This window comes from Labrus mixtus, chromosome 4, assembly GCF_963584025.1.
Source record: "Labrus mixtus chromosome 4, fLabMix1.1, whole genome shotgun sequence".
In the NCBI taxonomy this organism is placed as follows: domain Eukaryota; kingdom Metazoa; phylum Chordata; class Actinopteri; order Labriformes; family Labridae; genus Labrus; species Labrus mixtus.
This window is the reverse complement of record NC_083615.1, coordinates 13353507-13372557: the sequence shown is the minus strand read 5'-3', so window position 1 is coordinate 13372557 and position 19051 is coordinate 13353507. Positions and strand designations below refer to the sequence as shown.

Below are 19051 nucleotides of genomic sequence, written 5' to 3'. Positions count from 1 at the left end.
TGTAGTGTAGATATATATTAACCCACATGCTAAATGTTCCATGCTGAGTGTTAACCTATATTTGTGAAGCAGATTTCAGGATGAGGCCACAGGTGCATTGCTGCATTAAACTGTAGTTATGTAACAATGTTTATGAATGAACAAGACACAAACACAAAAACAGACCATACCAGGAGGTTCAGCTAAATCAGTCAAATAAGCTTCATTAGTGTCGTCTGTTTTCCATTTAATTTTCATCTAATTCAATTCTCAACCTTTCCAGGCAGATATTGGTCTTCATTGCACAGAATTGATTTCTGTTTGAGATCAGTCACAGTGAACTCTTCCAGCCTTTTATCAGAGAGGCTTTAGTGACCTCAGACAACATGAGATAGAGCAGCTGTGAGCAGACACACTTTTTCTTTTCTGTAGCTGCGTTCAAAGACACTTCAACATCGGATTGGTTTTCTGATAACACATCTCAGCAGGGTTTGCAACGCTGACCTCATGTTCCACTTCTCTTATTGTAACCAGGATACGGTCTAATAATAACGTACATTTTTTCACGTAATGTCTTCTTAATGATACATAACAAAAGGCGACTCATTTCTTAACCTGACCAAGTTAACATAGTGTGTTTTCAACACGTAAGCTGTTCATGTATGATGTGCTTAAAACAAAAACTCAAAACTCAAATAAGTCCAGGCCTTGAAAATTCAAAATCTGAGTACATTAAATTCATAATTATGCTACAATTTACTTTAATTATGTTTTAGATTTGGATGTTAAATGTCTTTGCTAATTAGTTCGGCATGCATCTGTTCAGGATCAGTTACTTCCTCAGCAAAATTTTGTGGCTAAAACTGAGATGTAGTTTGGATTTAAGACGAGTATTTTAAAATGAAATATAACCTCTCTGTGTAGGTTTAAACACCCATAGTAATACACATTTTCTCAAAATGTGCCATGTTTATTTTAGGTATTTTTTTGTATTTATGATTAAAAGAAAGAACAATGAGTAACATAAACATCGGAATAAGATTACAATACGGTTTGAGTTAAAGCAGTAATGAATGTATTATGAAATAAACTTATTATCAGCTGAAACACCTGAAACCAAATGCTGTGGCCGTGTAAAATAAACTAAACATGCAAGATGAAAACCTTGAAATAACTCAAATACATGGATAATCTGTGGAAATGTTAAACACTACTGCCACTTCAAGTGCTAACAGCAAAAAGACAAGGTAGAGCAATCCCACTAAAAACCACAAAAAAAGACCACGCTTAACAGTGACAACCCCAGGATTACTGCTAACCTAAGCCTAACCCTAAGAAAGAACATGTTTGACTATCTTAGTCACAAATGAAATCATGAACAAAGCTAAAAAAAAAAAAAAAATGACTCTAAAAGATGTCATGTTATCAACATCCAGATGAAACTTAAACTCTGTTATTAAAAGTCTGTTTAAATAAATGAGAATGGGAAGCTTGGAAGTCAGTCTAAAAACGAGAAGTTTGCTTTGAGAAGGGTCAACAATGATGTCACATTAACAGATGTACCAGAACTTCAATACAATTCTAGTAAAAAATCTTAGTCTTCTATTTCTATATCAGGGCAACAAAAATAGGCCCCCAATATTGGGAAATACTTTGTTTTTTATTACAGAAAACCTGCAAGCAAACTACTGCACACTGTCTGAATTGCACACTTTTCAAATTAAGCAAACTACTGACAATGATGTAAAATTGACCTGGGTTGTAGTTAAGGAGCAAAAATTAGCAGAAACTTCTGGTATGGTCTTTCACTTATGAAGCTTAGATGCCTCAGTGGCTTATTATCAAAAATGAGAGTCCCATTACATCCACTGATGATGTGGCTGTAGACGCTGGAAGGGTCCTCTGAAGCCCCGACCTCTCTGACCGACTGTCTCCTCTGCTCACTACCCCATCTCCACAGATAGAGGAGGTCATAGACACCAGCGAGGGGCGGATCGGCCTGCTGGGAGACTGGCGAGAGGTGTCTCCAGTTTGGGAGTGCGGTGGTGTTTGTTTTGATGCCTGCTCTCTCTCTTTCCTCTTATAGTCTTATTCTGGTTGTCATCATGCAGTAAGCGATGATGATCGAATTGACAAGATACGATTAATGAGATTCGACTCTGAATCTTTGCAGATAAGCAGAGGATAAACGTGGCAGCTTTTTTTCTTTTGTCTCAAGTGGAAAGAGATTATTTTTTATCCTCTTAAAAGAGCAGAACATGAAGAATTAAAGTTGTTAAATAAGAGTTGGCGCTAAAACTTCAAGGCAAAACTGACTGAAGTGGCAAATTACACCAAGTATTAGACGGCTAAGCTTGATAGTTAATTCTCCCGCTTACAAACACAAGACCGTTATAGAACACTTGCTTTACTGACTTGCCTGTCCTGGAGCTTTCTGTCCTCAGACTAACAAGACACAGATTTAGTCACTGTGTCATCACTTTTTGTTTTGTGGACTTTTTAGCATTTTGGCCATTTCCATTCTGTTAATTTGAAGATAGAAGTGACCATATTTGGATTAGATGGTCAATGGGGCCGATTGAGAATGCACTTCATTAGAAAGTAGCCTCGTCCTAAACCATGCAATGCCTTTTTGTCCATTTTACTGTAAATGGGATCATCACTAACACAAGAAATGTCCTGAAACAAGCAACAGACAATAGACTTATTAGGAAAAGTTTGTCAAGGTAATTTTGAAACTATGAAGTTGGCTCGATTTGTCACAAACTTTTTACAATCTAAGGTCTTTTGGCACGACCTGATTTTCAATGTGTAAATAATGGTCCCATTTAGAGTTAAATAGACTATAAAGCAGGGTGTGATTAAGGCCTTACCATGTGTGATAGTCAAGTCGTTCCCATGGTGACCTTTACATCAGGGTATAGAGACGTAGAAATGAAACATCTTGTCAAAATATGGTCAGTTCTGGCTCTAGAAAAAACAACATGGGGACGGCCAAAGTTCTGAACTTGAATCCTCAAAAATGGGAGTTCACAAACTAATGGTTGTTGTCATGGTGATTCCTGGTTGTCGGCTTCTTATGATTTATCGTTTCAATCATATCCCATGATCTCATGAATTGGTGAAATTGATGGCATGTCAGTGAACTAAGTTCAAACTTCTCATGATATAATATCACATGTCCACTAATGTGCCATGAGGATTAAAAAGGTTGAGAGTGAAGGTTCATTTTCGAACTGAAAAAAAAAAACTTGACAAAACCATTCTCTCCAAAAATCCATTTACTGACCTGCTTATTCTGAGTTAGATGCTAAAAGCAGGAAAAAAAGGAGGGAAAGTTTGACCCTCTACAGTTTCATGACTTTGGATAAAACACTTTCTACATAGAGATATCTACTTTGGGACATGGGGGGGGGGCAAAAGATCCTCAACAAGTAAGTAGTTAAACGAGTTATCAGAGTGGAAATTGATTGGTCGTTTAGTTTGACATTGTTTCCTCTTCTTGCACCTCAATGGTCTCTCATGAAATTTGTGACACGGTGTGTTAAAGGGTCACAAAAGTTGTTGCGTGATGCTGAGTGATGTGACTTCTTACTCCATAGCAGCTTATTTTCCCCCTCCCTCGTCTGTTTCACCTTTTCCACCTTTTCCACCCACCTTTGACTCATTTCAGTCCACGCTAATACAACATCCTGCTTTGTCACTGATGAAGACATTTATACTCAATGCATTGTTGTGTATTATGTTGAAGTTTCAGTAAGTAGTGTATGTTAAATTTTACTTTTAATTTCTTAATTTAAGTATATATTTAAGTATATATTTAAGTTATATTGGAGTGTATGATTAGGAAAATATACTGATATTTTTAGTAGCTATTGAGCGGCCATATTGTGGTAAATAGGTTTACTGTGATGACATTTGGGGTTTGTTTTTGTCTCTGTGTTATCAGAAACTGTTCTCACACGTCTTTTCTTTTAGACCCAGAATCCTTCCTGTGCCTGTTTTCTCTTGCTTTCCTGAAGTTTTTTCTAAAAATCTTCCCTTCTTTTTTCCTTTTTCTCACCTCCATCCCAATCTTTTTCTTTTCTGCATCTGCCAGGTTTTTACGCTGCTTGAAAGAGTCACAACCTTAACGAGTGTGAGTCAGTTAGCGGCAAAGAGCCCAACTCCTTAAGCCTCAACACCCATATAACGAAACGCAAAAAAAAAACCCCGAGTGCTTTTTTGACACCCTGCCTAACGTAGTTGCTGTTCTGTGCTAAGCTCAGCCAAAAGCTACCTGAAACACAGCACCCTCTTCCTCGGTCTCTACCATTAAAGAAGTGATTCTTTTAGCAGGGCGTGCGCTCCTCCTCCGACATGTCGAGATGCATTAGCAGCCTTGTAGGTTTTTAAATGCGGTTTGGAGATGTCCACACTCATTAGCTGATGGCTTTAGCTAATGAGTTTGGTCATAGAAACAGCGAGACAGATGGCCTGTTTTTGAAAGTGTGGGAGGATGGTCACGCTCCTCGAAGACATCACTTCTCTTAATGGAACTGCTCCCTGTATTTAAAAAAAAAAAAAAAAGCCATCTCTGCAACTGGTCATGAAGGCATCACCTGGTGCTGACATTTATCTGTTAAAAAAAAAAAAGGAAGGAAAGCTCCATGCAAGCGTTTCTGTTTGTACTGAATCTGTTGTCTGACCGTCAGATCTAAGAGCAGATCTGACCGCTGGCTTTATTTGGCTGCATCACGCCCAGGCAGAGGCATTCATGGCCATGCTATTGTAATCTGCCCACGTCTCTGCTGCTGTCTGAGGGTCTTATTTCAACTGAGGCAGAGCTGACGACTTACTGTTTGAACTCTGCTTCACCTGCCAGGTGCCTGAATGGACCAAATGCAGCAGCCGTGAGAAGAGGAAGGAGAAGAAGGTGGAGAAGCCGTTCTACTCGGACTCAGAGGGCGAGTCGGGGCCAACTGAGTCGGCTGACAGCGGTAACTATTTGGGCCTCCTGGATGTGTCTGTGTATGCTAATCTAGTTTGTAAAACTAGTTGTACAACAGTGTGTTTTTTGTGTTGGTATGAGATCAGTATATTCTTTCACTATTGTCAACAAATCTTAAAAACACGAGATTGAAGGTATTTCCTCTCCTCCTCTATGCCTTCCTTCTAAGAACTCATTTCCACTAGAGTAGACTCAAGAGTTTGACTTTCATGTTTTTGCAATCTAAACCTAACAGAAGAAAACATGCTGACGTCAATAAATAGAACTGATATACTTGGAAACGTTAAATAAAGATGGATGGCACCATTTGGAACATTTTTAAAACTGACATGACTTCTTCATTGGCATCTCTACATCTGACAAGTTGTTTTCTTAGAGATGAACAAGATTGACTTTAAAAGAAAAATAATTGATATCCACCTACTTAAAATTTGTGAGGAGGAAACCCACCAAAATTGTAGCCTTGACATAAAATTGTCTTACTAATGTCTGTCGTTAGTCATTTTTGTGGTGTGTGTGTGTGTGTGTGTGTGTGTGTGTGTGTGTGTGTGTGTGTGTGTGTGTGTGTGTGTGTGTGTGTGTGTGTGTGTGTGTGTGTGTGTGTGTGTGTGTGTGTGTGTGTGTGTGTGTGTGTCTCAGGTTCATCCTAAGAGTCAATCAAATCTTTGAAAGTAGGAGGTGCACCTTTTTTATTGTAAATTGGAGCATCTATAATACAAGACAGGAGACAATAAAAATGTGTTCTTCATTGGTGTATGTGAAGAAACAAAGAGAGATATCACAGGATCAAAAGTAACTTTAGACACTTCGGTTTAGTTTGACCAGGATTCCTTTGAATTGTTCAAAAACTTTAATGGGAGACAGGGAGACCTTTAGCTCCCTGTATTCTGTGTAGAATCACTGACCTTTACGACTGAGTCTGACCTTTTCTCCTTCAGAGTCAGACTCGGCCAGCGGCTCGGAAAGTGGCAGCGGCAGCGAGGAGAGCGGTTCTGGATCAGAGAGCGAAGAAAGCGAGGAGGGCTCTGAGTCTGAGGAGGAGGAGGAAGATGAGGACGAAAAGGACAAGAAGAAGAAGAAAAAGCAAGAATTAAAGAAGCCGGTGCAAGAGAGCGAAAGGTCTGTCGCAATCTGTTTAATCCTAGTCTGATATTTCTTTTATGACCGCATTTTGTGTGCGGATTAATACGATCCATTCTTATGTTCTGAGAGAAATATCTTGACTCCCTAACAAGCCGTTCATTCCTTAATAAAATACATCTGTGATTCTGATCGCCTTTCTCTGCAGTGAGCAGAGCAGCGAAGAAGAGAGGAAGCACCAGAGGAAGATGAAACAATGCAAGAGCGACACAGAGTCTGAATCTGAGGAGGAGGACAGCGAGTCTGAGAGCAGCCATTCCGAGTCTGAAGACTCTGAGTCTGAGGTGGAAGTCAAAAAGAAAAAAAAGGTATCAAAAAAGTCTCCACATTACAAAAAAAAACACCCTCAAATGTTTAATTTAGGTGAAAGAAGACTTTTAAAATCTAGAACTGTATTTTTGTCATTCACTTCAGGACTGGGATTCAGGCTGCACACGGTGACATAAAAATGTCTTCATGTTTGTTATCTTTCATCTACCTCCCAGGCAGCTGAATCTAAACCTCCTTCGAAGCCTGTCAAGAAAGAAAGCAAGAAGGAGAAGAAAGAAATGTCTCTGCTTGACCTTGATGATTGTGAGTTTTTTTTATCCTCTTAAAAAAAAGTCTGTGCTCTGACAGAAAGTGCCGAAGTATTGATGCTACCTCACTTAGGCGGACAAGGACGTTTGAAAAACATGTAATCATTTTTTAAAATCACAGTTACCAACACTTCTGGCTATCAGAGAACAACAAAGACAACGTTTTGTTCTCTCACAAGATGATACAAGTTTGAATCTATCTACTGATTACTTCTCACTCTCTTGTCTGTTTTCCCAGTTGAACCCACTCCATCTCCTCAAGTCACACCCGTCAACACCTTCCTCTCTAACAGCCTTGTGACCGACCTGGAGGGATTATCTTTGTCTGACGCCGTTCTCTCGCCTGCAGTAAGTAATCGTCTTCCTTGTTAGCGCCAGCCATCTCTTGTTTTAGAAGAGATGGCTGGCTCTATCTGAAGGAAAAGGAGACTAAAATGATTGGGATTGAATCCTGCAGTAGTTCAGTAGTTCAGGAAGTCTTCTGTGGCATAATCAATCAAGGACACCTACAGTATGTCTTTCTGAAAAGGCTTTATTATAAATGTGGTGCTCTGTGCTGTTTCTCTGAAAAACAAGAGCGTCTCAGCGTTGCTAATGAATCTTCATCTCCGCCTTCAGACCATCGCTCCCTCCAGTGCACTGAAGAGCTACGAGCTGCTGCACCGGATCACAGGGGAGGGCCTGTCAGTGGAGTACTGCTTCAGTCGACAGCCGTTCAGCCCCGACGCCAACATGGTGGCGGTGCAGATGCAGTTCACCAACAACGCCACCTCTGAAACTAAGAACCTGCACATGGAGGACGTGAAGCTCCAGTCCGGGATGAGGGTCAAAGAGTTTCCTGAGATTGGTGAGTGATGAGCTGTTGGTCGGAGTCAGGGAGGGTCTGGGCTTTTTAACGCAATGTAATCCAAACCGGACCCCGTTATTCTTTTACAAACCTGGGAACACCATACTGTTAGCTTACTTTAGGAAAAGTGTTTAGTTAGCAAAAATATGCTCACAGTATCCTACAAGAGACCGACTGGTTAGACCTACAAGAATTTTGGGGTAAAGGATGGGTATGAGCAAAAAGAGATATATACTTTTTATTTCCTGTGCACAAGTTCCTAATAAGGCCTGATTAATTGAACAGGCTAGTTGATCTGCGAGAAGAGAAACTAAAGTAAGCACATCTGGTCTCATCTTGGACTTAATGGATTTTTATTCGCGGCTGTGGCCCAGTTGGTAGAGTCGTCGCCTCTCAACCGGAAGGTCGAGTTCGATCCCCAGCTGATCAACATGTCCGATGTGTCCTTGGGCAAGAAAACTAACCCCGCATTGCTCCCCCTGCCTCGGTGGCGGTGTATGAATGGATTAGTGTTGTACTTACTCTCTGATGTACGTCGCTTTGGATAAAAGCCTGCTAAGTGAATTGAATTGAATTATTCGGTCTTGTCTCGGTCTGGGTGGACTCCGGATTTTAAATCAAGACCACCACTGATAGGCTATTTTTCTGGATTATTCATCACTGTGATTAGAAGGAAAACGCCGCTTTCTTAAAGAACTAATAACTTTAATTCATTTGTAGTTTGATTTTTATCCCCTGTTACGGCCGCAACCTTCCCGGCATTACAGTCTAAATGAGTAACCCCTGCACACAAGATGATGATTTTTCATTGATATTTATGATCTTGGTGTTGTCTCAATCTCACCCTGCTTGGTCTTGGTCTTGCCTCGGTCTTGATCCCTAAATGTCTTGGTCTGGTCTCGGGCTCTGAGCACTCTGGTCTCCGGTATGTCTTGGTTCCAGTTAGTGTGGTCTTGACTACAACATAACTAGTAGATAAGAAAGTTTCAAGTTTGCCAGCTTGGACATTTCATTGTGGTACACGTATTGAAAACCACAGAGTCTGCAGTGGAGGACAGGTGCTTCATCTCTGATCAAAGCTGCAGAGCTGCTGTCTGAAGGTTTGTGATACCGTTTCAACACTGTTGTCTATTTGTTCTTGTGTGTCGACAGAGCTGCTGCCAGCAGGAGAGACGGCCACAGCTGTGATGGGCATCGATTTCTGCGACTCAACACAAGCAGCAAACTTCCAGCTGTGGTGAGCATTGAGCCAGAAAATACATACGTTCAGAAATCCTTTGTCTTTTAAAGAAGAATATTAAGAATCCCTGTTTTCTGTTTTTGTCTCATCATCTCTATTGTCAGCACTCACACCAGGAAATTCTTCGTGTCGATTCAGCCGCCCGTCGGGGAGCTGATGAGGCCCGTCTTCCTGACGGAGAATGAGTTTAAAAAAGAGCAAGGTGAGTGATTAACGAAAATCAAAGCAGATGTTTGTTTTTTCTTCATCAATCTCTTGATCCTAAGTTTTTCAGAGATCATACTGTAGCATGTCCTGAAACTAAAACCTGTAAATATATCATGCATTGGAGGGTCGTGGTTTGTTGCACTGAATCAGATCTTTGAGCTTTGTATAACCACACTAAAAGAAGAACAGAATACTCCACCTTTGTTGATCAAAGCTGCAGGAGTTTGTGTAGGCTGTTTAATAACTAGATACAAATTAGGCCCACTAATAAAATGAGGGTCAATTATTTAGGAAACATCTTTGAAACTCTGACTCAAAATTGGATGTATGGTCCGAGAGAACCAAATCTACATCACTGTGTGTGTATTTATGTATTGTATTTCAATGGGTTTTGTTTATATGTTTATTTATTTACTTAATTTGGACACTAGGTGGTGATAATTGATCATTTGGGTTAATTGGTCAGGTGGTTCGTTGAGTGTTTATATGTCACAGAACAGGAAACGAGGGCATAGGTGGTGGGAACATACGGTTCTTACCGTAACACAACAGAACGCAAGTAGGCTATAACAAAAGAATGACAACCAACAGTATAATCTCGGAAATAACAACTCATCATATCTTCATCACGGTTTGTCTCTGCTTCATATGTGACAATAAACTGGAACATCAGAAAGTAATTTAATTTTGGACATTTGTTTATTTTATTATGAGTCAAGAACCTTCCATACACCTATGCAAGTGACTAAAAGCAAGATAAGAAATTTGGACACTACAATCACTCATTAATTTGTCATCATCTTTTTTATACCCCCCCCCCCCCCCCCCCCGTTGTCTAATTTGGAAAAAGCAGCTTAAAATAAATAAATACACCTGTAATCAGACATGTGTATTTATTTCTGAAACACTTTCTTTGAAGTATCTGTTTCAATTCAAAGGTACATTTTTGTCAGATTTTTAAAATTCTTTGTCTGTTACCATTGTCTATCAGAAGACGTAATTTTTACATAATACAGTACTCAACTAAAGTGAGGCTTAAACACTTTGGTGCATTCGAGACACTGCATATAATTGTTAACATTCCTGCAAGTGTGTGTGTATGTTGGGATGGATCCCGAGCATTTATCTCTCACTGTAAAACAGATTTTGCAAATTAAAATGTTACCACAAGTAGTTTCTTCGAGCAGCTACAGACAACAGTTTCCAGCATGTTTCTGTTGTTTGGTTTTCATTTCCTGTCTAGTCTAACACTGAGCTGGTCGTTGAGCTCTAACAAACCCATAGTGACTCTTTAAAACATGTGTTATATCCACGGTTCCTCCCTTTTCCTACCTCCCCCTCCCATAGAGAAGCTTTTACAGAATCTAGGTAAGTTGGCTTTGATAGATTTGTCTTTTCACCTGCCTTCAAGCCAACCTTAACCTCACACAGACCCCTCACTCCCACAACCCTCTAACGCCTCCCTCTCTCCCTGCCTTACTCTCTGCCCTGTCTTGGTAATCTCCACTGAACAGACTCACCTTTACTAACCTGCATCTATAAAAGGCCGCTCACGCTCTGCAACGTCAGGAATGACATGGAAATGCTCATCCACTGATTCACTACTCGAGCACCATGTGGACAAAAAGTACCGATAAAATACTTGAAACAGCTGCACCCTATCATGTGCACCATCGCTCTTATTTCTGTTCTCTGAGCCTTCACGCTGCTGGTAACCACTGAACATGTTGGGAATCTGAAATGCTGCAGTGTCATTATGCATTTTTCTTCTGTTTGATTTTTGTTCTGCATTGAGAATTTTAATTTTTTTTCAATTTGCAAGTAAAACAAAAACCTTGACGTCTGATTAAAACCACGCTTGAATACATTTAAGAACAAGAAATAAAAAAAAATGTAAAAGATCAAAGTTTCAACTGTCCACTTTTAGAGTGCAACCAGCGTTCATTTTAATCATTGATCATTTTATGATAAATTCTTGCTGGATTGTTCATCAAGTCCATTGTTTCCCTTTGACTCAGGAACCTTAAAGAAAACTCCTCTAATATCTGCTTATGAGACGTTACATGTTTCTTGTCCTGTGGGCTTTAAATGGATTTCTTTAGGGAGTTTTTCTTATCCTACAAAAGTGTCTGAGGATACACATGGACCGATTGTAAAGCCCCTTCGACACAAATATCTGATAAATGTATTGTGTTTACAAAAATACATTTTACCTGAATGATATATTACTTTGCATTGGGGGTTAGTTTAACTAACGGTACAAAGTTTTATATTTAAATATTATCCATAGATGCAAGATTATGAACTAAGCAAAACAGCTGACATTTAAGTTGAGATAAGGCATATTTATGTGACCCACCAGGCGTTCCCTGTTGAGGATCCTGACCCCCTTTGAATCAAAAGTTCCCCTATGAAATGTTCCCCTAAACAAAAAGGAGTGCTTGTTTTATTTGTTTCATTTGTTTATTTGAATCAAGTTTTTGAGAGGACTATCAAGACAAAATAACCAGAGACTTTCCAACTGCTGAACGAAAATAAGGTCCAAAAACTGCAGTTCCTCTAATGGCCACTTGAGACTGCCTCCAAAAGTGAGTCAATGGCCATAGAGGCCCATGTTACAGTGCCTGGGATTCAAAAAACACTTTGGTTTCTGTAATTAATTTCCCCAATCATGTCAATTGTACCTCTATAAATTCTGTAAAAAAAAACGCTTGTTTGAATTATATTAAGCCTTTAGTTTTGAAAAGGTAAGCGTGTGGCAGCATCAAATGACAACTGTCTGTTTTACTGTATTGCAGACATCACATCAGTTAAATGTAGTCATTGAAGTTGACCTGCTGTCGACCCTTGAATAAATAAAAACTTCAAATGTATCCAGGTTTTTAAACCGATATCTTTTGACTTGCAAGTCCCTAAAAATCATTGCACTCTGTTTAGAACAAGAATGCTAGTTATAAAAGAGGAATCTGCTTTAGTGATAAATATCTCACTTTCACTAAACAATGTGAACTCATGAGGCATAAAAAACAGCTCGCACAAATGTGCCTCTTCATGGCTTTGAATTGATCCAGAGTCACTCCTCTGCTGTGTTCAGCATCAGTTCAGTCCAGTTAAAGTTTGAAAAGCACTGCGTCATTCATTTTGTGTCACATGAATGTCCCAGACGACTGTAGGAGACAATTGTGTACAAATCTCTGTGTTGTGAGCCCTACAGTAAATATATGATACTATACGTTTACAGCTGGTATCCTGAACATGAGTAGATAATAAAACAGTTCTGTCCCTTTAAGAACACTCTACAAGCAGCTCCCTGTTGTGTCATGTTGTGGAATTAATCACTGCTAACTGGCTTCAGAGCGTTCCTGTTTGACCAGTGCTCTGCTCACTCCTCTGCAGGTCAGCTGATGGGTATGAATGAAATCACGGAGAAGCTAACCCTGGACGTGAAATGTCGGAACGAGCACGCCATCGTCCAGAGGGTGACCACCGCCGCCAACCTCAGCAGAGTGCCCTGTGGTTCTGACAAAGAGTGCAGGTAAAGGAGAGCAACACCCCCCTCTGTTGGTGCTGTCAATGATCAGACTCATCATTCAAACTAAATCTGCTTACTTTTTACCGTATGTAAATCAAACTGATTGTTGTGTACAAATTATAAAATATTTTTAAGGCTCATTTGGAAACTTATTTTTTCCTGAAACACTCCCTGACAGTCTTCTGCACTGTTCGGGTCTTGTTTTCTGACCGCCAAGACACCATTGAACAGACTTGTCCTTAAACGATGACAACTCTCATAGCAAAGTGTTAGGTTGGAAAACACTATCTCTCTGCATGATTATGTATAAAAGAAGTCATCAGAATCCATTTTCCTGAGCTGAAGAAATTAGTATGTGCATGGTTATTTCTAAAGTTCTTGTAGCTGGTGTGGAAGATCTTTTACTTGATGTTAGGTTTAAACAAAATATATCCATTTAATCGGGAACTTCATTCAAATATTGGTGTTGACATGGTAACTGAAGTCTGTCAAAATCAGTGCAAACATTTAATCTGACAATAAAACATGAGTTTTATTTATTTAATGTGAACATTTAACCAAAAAACGTTGAAGCTTGTTTTTGATTTTTTTTTCTACATCTTTATCATTACATCCTGGAAAGAAAGACAACGTTTAGGCGTTAGTGTTGTTTTACTATTTTTTTTTTTATAGATTGTTTTGTTGATTGTTAAGAATTGTTTTTTCCTTAATGTCAAACCTGCATAACTGAATCTCTGCAGAAGTCAGTTTGGTGAAAACCCAATTAGAAATGATGATTTTAGGGTGGATTTATTAAGTCAAACATTTGCTGGTTGTAACATATTTGAAATATATTTAGTATATTCAGGGTAATATTTTTAAACATGAGCAAGAGAACACAAATCTTAAATACAGAATAAAAAATGTTTAAATCAGAGAGGATTAGAACATATAAAAGAATAATGCATGTTAGAAGAAAGAGCTTTATAGAAGGTAAAAATTGAATTTGAATCTTACATCATTATTTTGCTGTTTATTAAACCTTCTCATGTTTTTTTTATTGCATTGACACATTTGTCTCCCTCCTTTATGTCTGCGGCTTCATCTTTACTTCTGATCTTTGCTGCTTTAAACCTCAGTCCTCCTCTTCCTCCTCCTCCTGATCATCCTGTCCACAGGTTCGCTGGCAGGACGGTGAACAGCAGCAGCTTGGTGCTGGTCACCGTGGCGACCAAAGAGGAAGGAGCGGCCCAGCTGACAGTCAACTGTGAGAAAATGGTGATCGGCACCATGCTGGTGAAGGACATCCTGCTGGCTCTGACGCAGTGACCTCTCCGCGCCTTCATCCCGACACGCCTTCCACCGTATCGTCCATCACACCTGTAGCAACTCCTCCCAACTCCTCTGACCAACCAGTGAGGGAAGTTTCCCGAATGTTTAAGTCCAGTTTGTTGTTTTTTTTGTTCAAGAGCCCTCGACTTTTAGGAACGACTCTGATATTTACTGAATGCCACAGCTGTAGTTTATATTGTTGACAATCAGACGTGACTGATATTTGACGTGATACAACCTCCTCCTTTATTTACATTTTTAGAGTTTTAGTATTTTCAACATCTTTTCCTTTGTTTCATCTGATTTATTTAAGTCTAGATAATAACTGAACAATACCATGGATTTGCACATCTTTTGAGACTTCCACCCTCGACTTTCTTTTCAAAAGCGTAAACATTTTTTCATTTCAACTCAATTTTGCGGCCTTTATCAGCACACAGAGTACTGGAAGTTCGGAAGTGTTTTTAAGTTGCACGTTTCAACAAAATAGTGCAGCAACAAGTGATGAACATAAGAAATAGAGAGGTGTTAAGATCAGAAGAATTACTACTTTTGCAGTCTCTCACTTGGACAATAAATATCGAGATAAATAAATAAAATTACCTAACAATTAAAAAGATAAAAACAAAATAAATAAATGTAAACATAAAACTCAATGCTCACTTACTCCATGTGCTTATGAAGGTCATGAGATGCAGTTTTTGCTTTTACGCTTCAAAATGAGGTTCCCAAGTAGGAAAATGTTTTCCTTTTAAAAGATGGATGCATACATTTTTCAGTAATTCTAATTTTATGCTTTTTACTTACATGTATTTATACACGTAGATGATCAAAGTAAGACTTTGTATACATTAGGCAAACATTCCCTGGAAAAAAAAAACAACGTCATCACAACGAAGGCAAAGTAGACTTTAAGATCAGTGTAGTCGATTCTCATCCAATCATTTGAAGTCATCAGAGTACCTCAACGTAGCATGAAGGTCAACTAAAAAAACAAAAACAACGACCTATAAACTCAGTCATTTCATTCTGGCCCAAAATATCTTCATGATCAATAACGGAACAATCCTAGGAGTCAAATGTTGACGTTTCCTATCTGTCATCGTGCTCATGTTCATTCTTATAAGTGAAGCATTTATAAAAGAGTGAAGATGTAAAAATGTTATTGTATGTACTGCATCATGTAGTACAGTATCCTATAAGTAAGGCGTGTGTGAGCCTGTGTGTGTGCGTGTGTGTGCATGATGACACTGAAAATCAACCTAGTAAACATTAACTATCAGTTTTGACTCGATATCGTCATGAAAGGAGTCATAACCATCAGTCCACTGGACAAGAAGTGAGAAGTTATTTGTCTCTGGTGACAGCTTAAATAAGATCTATCAATAATTAACCCAGCTTATATTTAATTGGAATTTTGTTTCTGACCGACCAACCCACAAATGTGATTGAGCTGCTGTGCAAAATGTAGAAGACAGATGAAAGAAACACAACATCTAAGGCCTCAACTAACAAAATTACTTATTTAGATGAAAAAAAAAACAACTTTTCAGAATCTTTTGCAACTTTTTATTAGAATCAATATCTGATATCAATTCAGCTTCAGAATCGTTTTCTGTCCACTGGCTTATTGTTTTACAAAGTAAACATTTCATAATTTGTCCTTTCAACAGCCTGACATGTGTTTCAGTAGGAGTAGTTGGACATTGTAGGAGTCAAATGTGCTTTCTTGCTGAGAGTAAACGTCTGTACTGTAGGCTTTAGTAGGAAGCAGGTAAGCTTAGCGTATAAATGATCTATTTTTACACTTTGTTTTTGTAGCTATTAAAAACATAAAATGGAATTTATTTAGCTTCATAAATGAGGAATTTCGTTATTATTATTTTTTTCTTTAGACAGATTCAAGCTAGCTCATGTAGCTAACGCAGCTAATTAACCACACAGGTACAGGTGGTGTCAATCTGCTGATCAGACTGTCAGCAAGAAAGCAAAGAGGCTAGCGTAAAACTTAAAATATAAGCCCATCTAATCTGAGGCCCCACTTTTACTAGCCTGGAGTTGCCACATGTTTTCACAAATTAAGGCAGCTCTCAATTCAAGGCCCCTTTGATTTTATTGATTGTGCAGGACACAAAAATAAAGATGAACTACAACATCTGTCCAAGAAAGGCAGATTACTGCTCGTGTGCACACAGGCCGTGAGGCAGGTTTGCGTACTGCAGGCCCAGTTCAAGAAGAAAATGACTTAGGGTGCAACTAAAAACAAAGGAAGTGCAGCTACAGTGACTGGCAACACTGGGATTAAAGGCACTAAAGGATTCAAATGTTACTTTCCCTGCTAAACCTCTGACTGTAAACATGCTCATGACTTATATTTCCATGGTAAATCTACATAAAAATGATTGTTTCCTTTCATCACAGACAGGTTTCAGTTGGTAAGATTTATCTTATAGTAACACTATAGATGATAACTCAAGGACTGCTTATGATCACGTCGAACATTTTCAAATTGCGTGTTGCCTTCGTCTCACTCTATTAGTCATTCTCATGCCTTTCTTTAATATTATGATTTATGGCCATGTGGCTCATTTTTTTGTTACGTGTCCGGTGGCTGCATGTTTCCTATCTGTTCATTTATTTCTTCTATTTTTTGTTTTGTTTTTTACTTTCAGAAAATGTTACAGCTGTGTTGACCAAAGGAGTATATTATAGTCAAGCTTCATAAACAACGAGCAGCAGCAGCAGCAGCAGCAGCATCATTGTAGGCCTGTTATGACCTTGTTGCATTGTTTACAATGAAACCTCTCACACTTAAAGTCTCCGCAGCAGGCCGTCATGAAGAATGTAAAGTTAGAAATTCTACTTTTAATGTTATAAAAAAAAAAGGGTTAAAACTCTCCACTGGAAACATGTTTTATCTGCATCTGCTTTCAAATATCCAAAGTATGGTTTATGATACTCCGTGTGTGGTTGTGAATTGTGGTTCTGAAGTATTACAAGTTTATTTATTATACAAATAAAAAATACAGAAACATGGCTGTCACGTGTCATCTGTTAAGAACAATAACCGGACATTTAAATCTGTAACAGGTGTGATTGTTCATCGAGTAGCGAATATGCAGAGATCAACAGACTGGCAGCTTGAGTGATGACTGGAGGAGAGGAAGTTTAGTTTACATGATTTACTCTGGTGCAGGTTTTTTGATATGTGCCCTCAGGTAGATTTGATGTACCGTAAAAGAAAAATATAGTAGATAAAAGTGGTGACAAAGCTTGCCTCAAAACCTTCATCTGCTGAAATTTTACAACACTTTTTTGTTGCATATGAACATTAAGAACAAAGGTTGTAAAGATTTCAGCAGATGACCTGATTTTCTGTCGAATTCAACAGTGATGGAAAGTTATCCCAACAATAATCAGATCAAGACAAACTTTATTTATTGAGCATATTTCATACACAAGGCAACACAACGTGCACTACATAACGTGGGGAAAAAAGAAACAATCACAAAGTACATACTTCATTGATTACTTTTGCTAAGCTACATTTGAGAGGGAAATGTTAGAAATCTTATCTTCCATTACTTTACAGCTGCAGCTTTCCCTGTAGATTCAGACTGTACAGAGCTCAGTCTGCAGGCAGCTCTGAACATCAAGTCTCAGACAGTTTTTTTTCTACACTGTGAATTTTAAAATGTCAAAAGTCACAGATCTCCTTCTTTGGGTGTTAGACCACTGGTGGAGCAGATCATGGAGTTCAAGGAGACGCCTATATGGGACACATGAAAGACTCTTCCTCAACAAAGCCCAGTGAGACGGGATGTTCCTGTAAAGGAAGCTGGTGTTGAGGCGTGAGTAACAAATGAAAATGTGTGGGATTGAGTGAGGACGGAAGGCTATGGATTAATCGTCCATACTACATCTCTACATCTCTCACACTTACTGCAAGTTTGCAGCAAAGCCAAGAATATACAGTTAGTATATTGGATTATACCTATGTGTTGATTGATTGAATAAAAATGTAAGAAATTGAATGACACCTGTTCTTATTTCTGATCATTTGTTGTTGTTTTATATTTTTTGATAGTTTCTTTTCCATTTTGAAATAATTATTACCTGTACATGGAACATTCAAGCCAATAAAGCTTTATAAATTGAAATTGATAATGGGTAAGTGTGCGCATGCGCAGCATGTCTTTTGATGTGTGACGTACTGTGTTCTTCTCTCTATTACGTCATACACTTCAGAACGTTTACTTTACATACAGGACAGGTTAGTCGTCAGACAGACAGGGTGATAGTTGGATGTGGTGTGACTGCAGACCCTCCTCGCTGTTTTTGTTCTTCACAAAGGAAAAGACTAACTGTTGTGTCTTCATACTCTTATGAAGACAGTTGTGGACATCTTTTTTGGCACTGTTCCGTGATGCTGAGGCTGCTGGGTACTTTGTTGACTTTTGCTGCGCTGGAAAGTCGAGGTAATGTTGATTGTTCATTTTTCAGGTAAGTGTCGACGTGCTGGGTTGAAAAATACGAGTGACTGTAACCTTGTTTTTTTTAGGCTGTGCTCCCTGGTGCTTTGTTTTTACCATTTTAATCTCTGCATAAGTCTCTGTTGTTATATGTTGCAACTTTACTCCCCCTTTCCCTTCCTGTCATAAAATTGTTTTTAGCCAACTTGAGAAAGGGGTTGCAGAATATTCTTGTTTTTGTTTTATCTTTTTTGTTTTTAGGTTTAAACTTTTAATTTTTGACTCTGTAAATGTTCTGGCACCAACAAACCCTGGAAGAGGGTTCCTCATGTGTAAGTCTTCTCACTAAAGTCTCAAACTTTTACTTGCTGGTTTACATTTGAGAAGCTGTTCAATGCTGCCTTGAGGATAGTGTCATAAACTGTTTTATTTTTTGTCTTCTATTTTTCAATCTCAACACCGTACATTTTATTTCACCAACAAGCATTGTTCTTGTGCAAATCTACTTACAAACACCTCAAACGTTTCCCAGCTAGTGAACATGTTGAAAAGTTGTTTTGTGCCCATTGGAGGATGTTTTATAGAACATTTCTCTGCATTTTTTTTTCATTGTTTAGTTTTTTTGACACCAACAAGCCCGGAAAAGGATTCCTGCTCTTCAAATCTTCTCACAGAAGCTTCCAACCTTTTCTGTTGTAAAGTTGGTTGTTTCCAACTTCAGGATGGGGTTGCAAAATATTCTTGTTTTTATGTTT

The 19051-nt window shown here is 38.7% G+C and overlaps 1 protein-coding gene across 7 annotated transcripts in view; it reads left to right on the top strand.

Annotated features, from left to right (window-relative positions):
- LOC132972828 (AP-3 complex subunit beta-2) overlaps positions 1-16860 on the top strand; it is a 43985-nt gene extending 27125 nt beyond the window's left edge. For 4 of the 7 annotated variants that reach the window (XM_061035937.1, XM_061035936.1, XM_061035932.1 and 1 more), the window contains exons 18-27: positions 4844-4958; positions 5908-6088; positions 6258-6417; positions 6595-6682; positions 6926-7035; positions 7306-7534; positions 8687-8771; positions 8879-8976; positions 12378-12516; positions 13671-16860. In XM_061035937.1, coding sequence (XP_060891920.1) covers positions 4844-4958; positions 5908-6088; positions 6258-6417; positions 6595-6682; positions 6926-7035; positions 7306-7534; positions 8687-8771; positions 8879-8976; positions 12378-12516; positions 13671-13821 — 1356 coding nt within the window. In that variant the 3' untranslated portion in view covers positions 13822-16860. Of the gene's footprint in view, positions 1-4078; positions 4118-4843; positions 4959-5907; positions 6089-6257; positions 6418-6594; positions 6683-6925; positions 7036-7305; positions 7535-8686; positions 8772-8878; positions 8977-12377; positions 12517-13670 lie in introns of all 7 variants that reach the window. The other 3 variants (XM_061035935.1, XM_061035931.1, XM_061035930.1) reach the window with 1 other exon arrangement.
- Positions 16861-19051: the final 2191 nt, after the last annotated feature.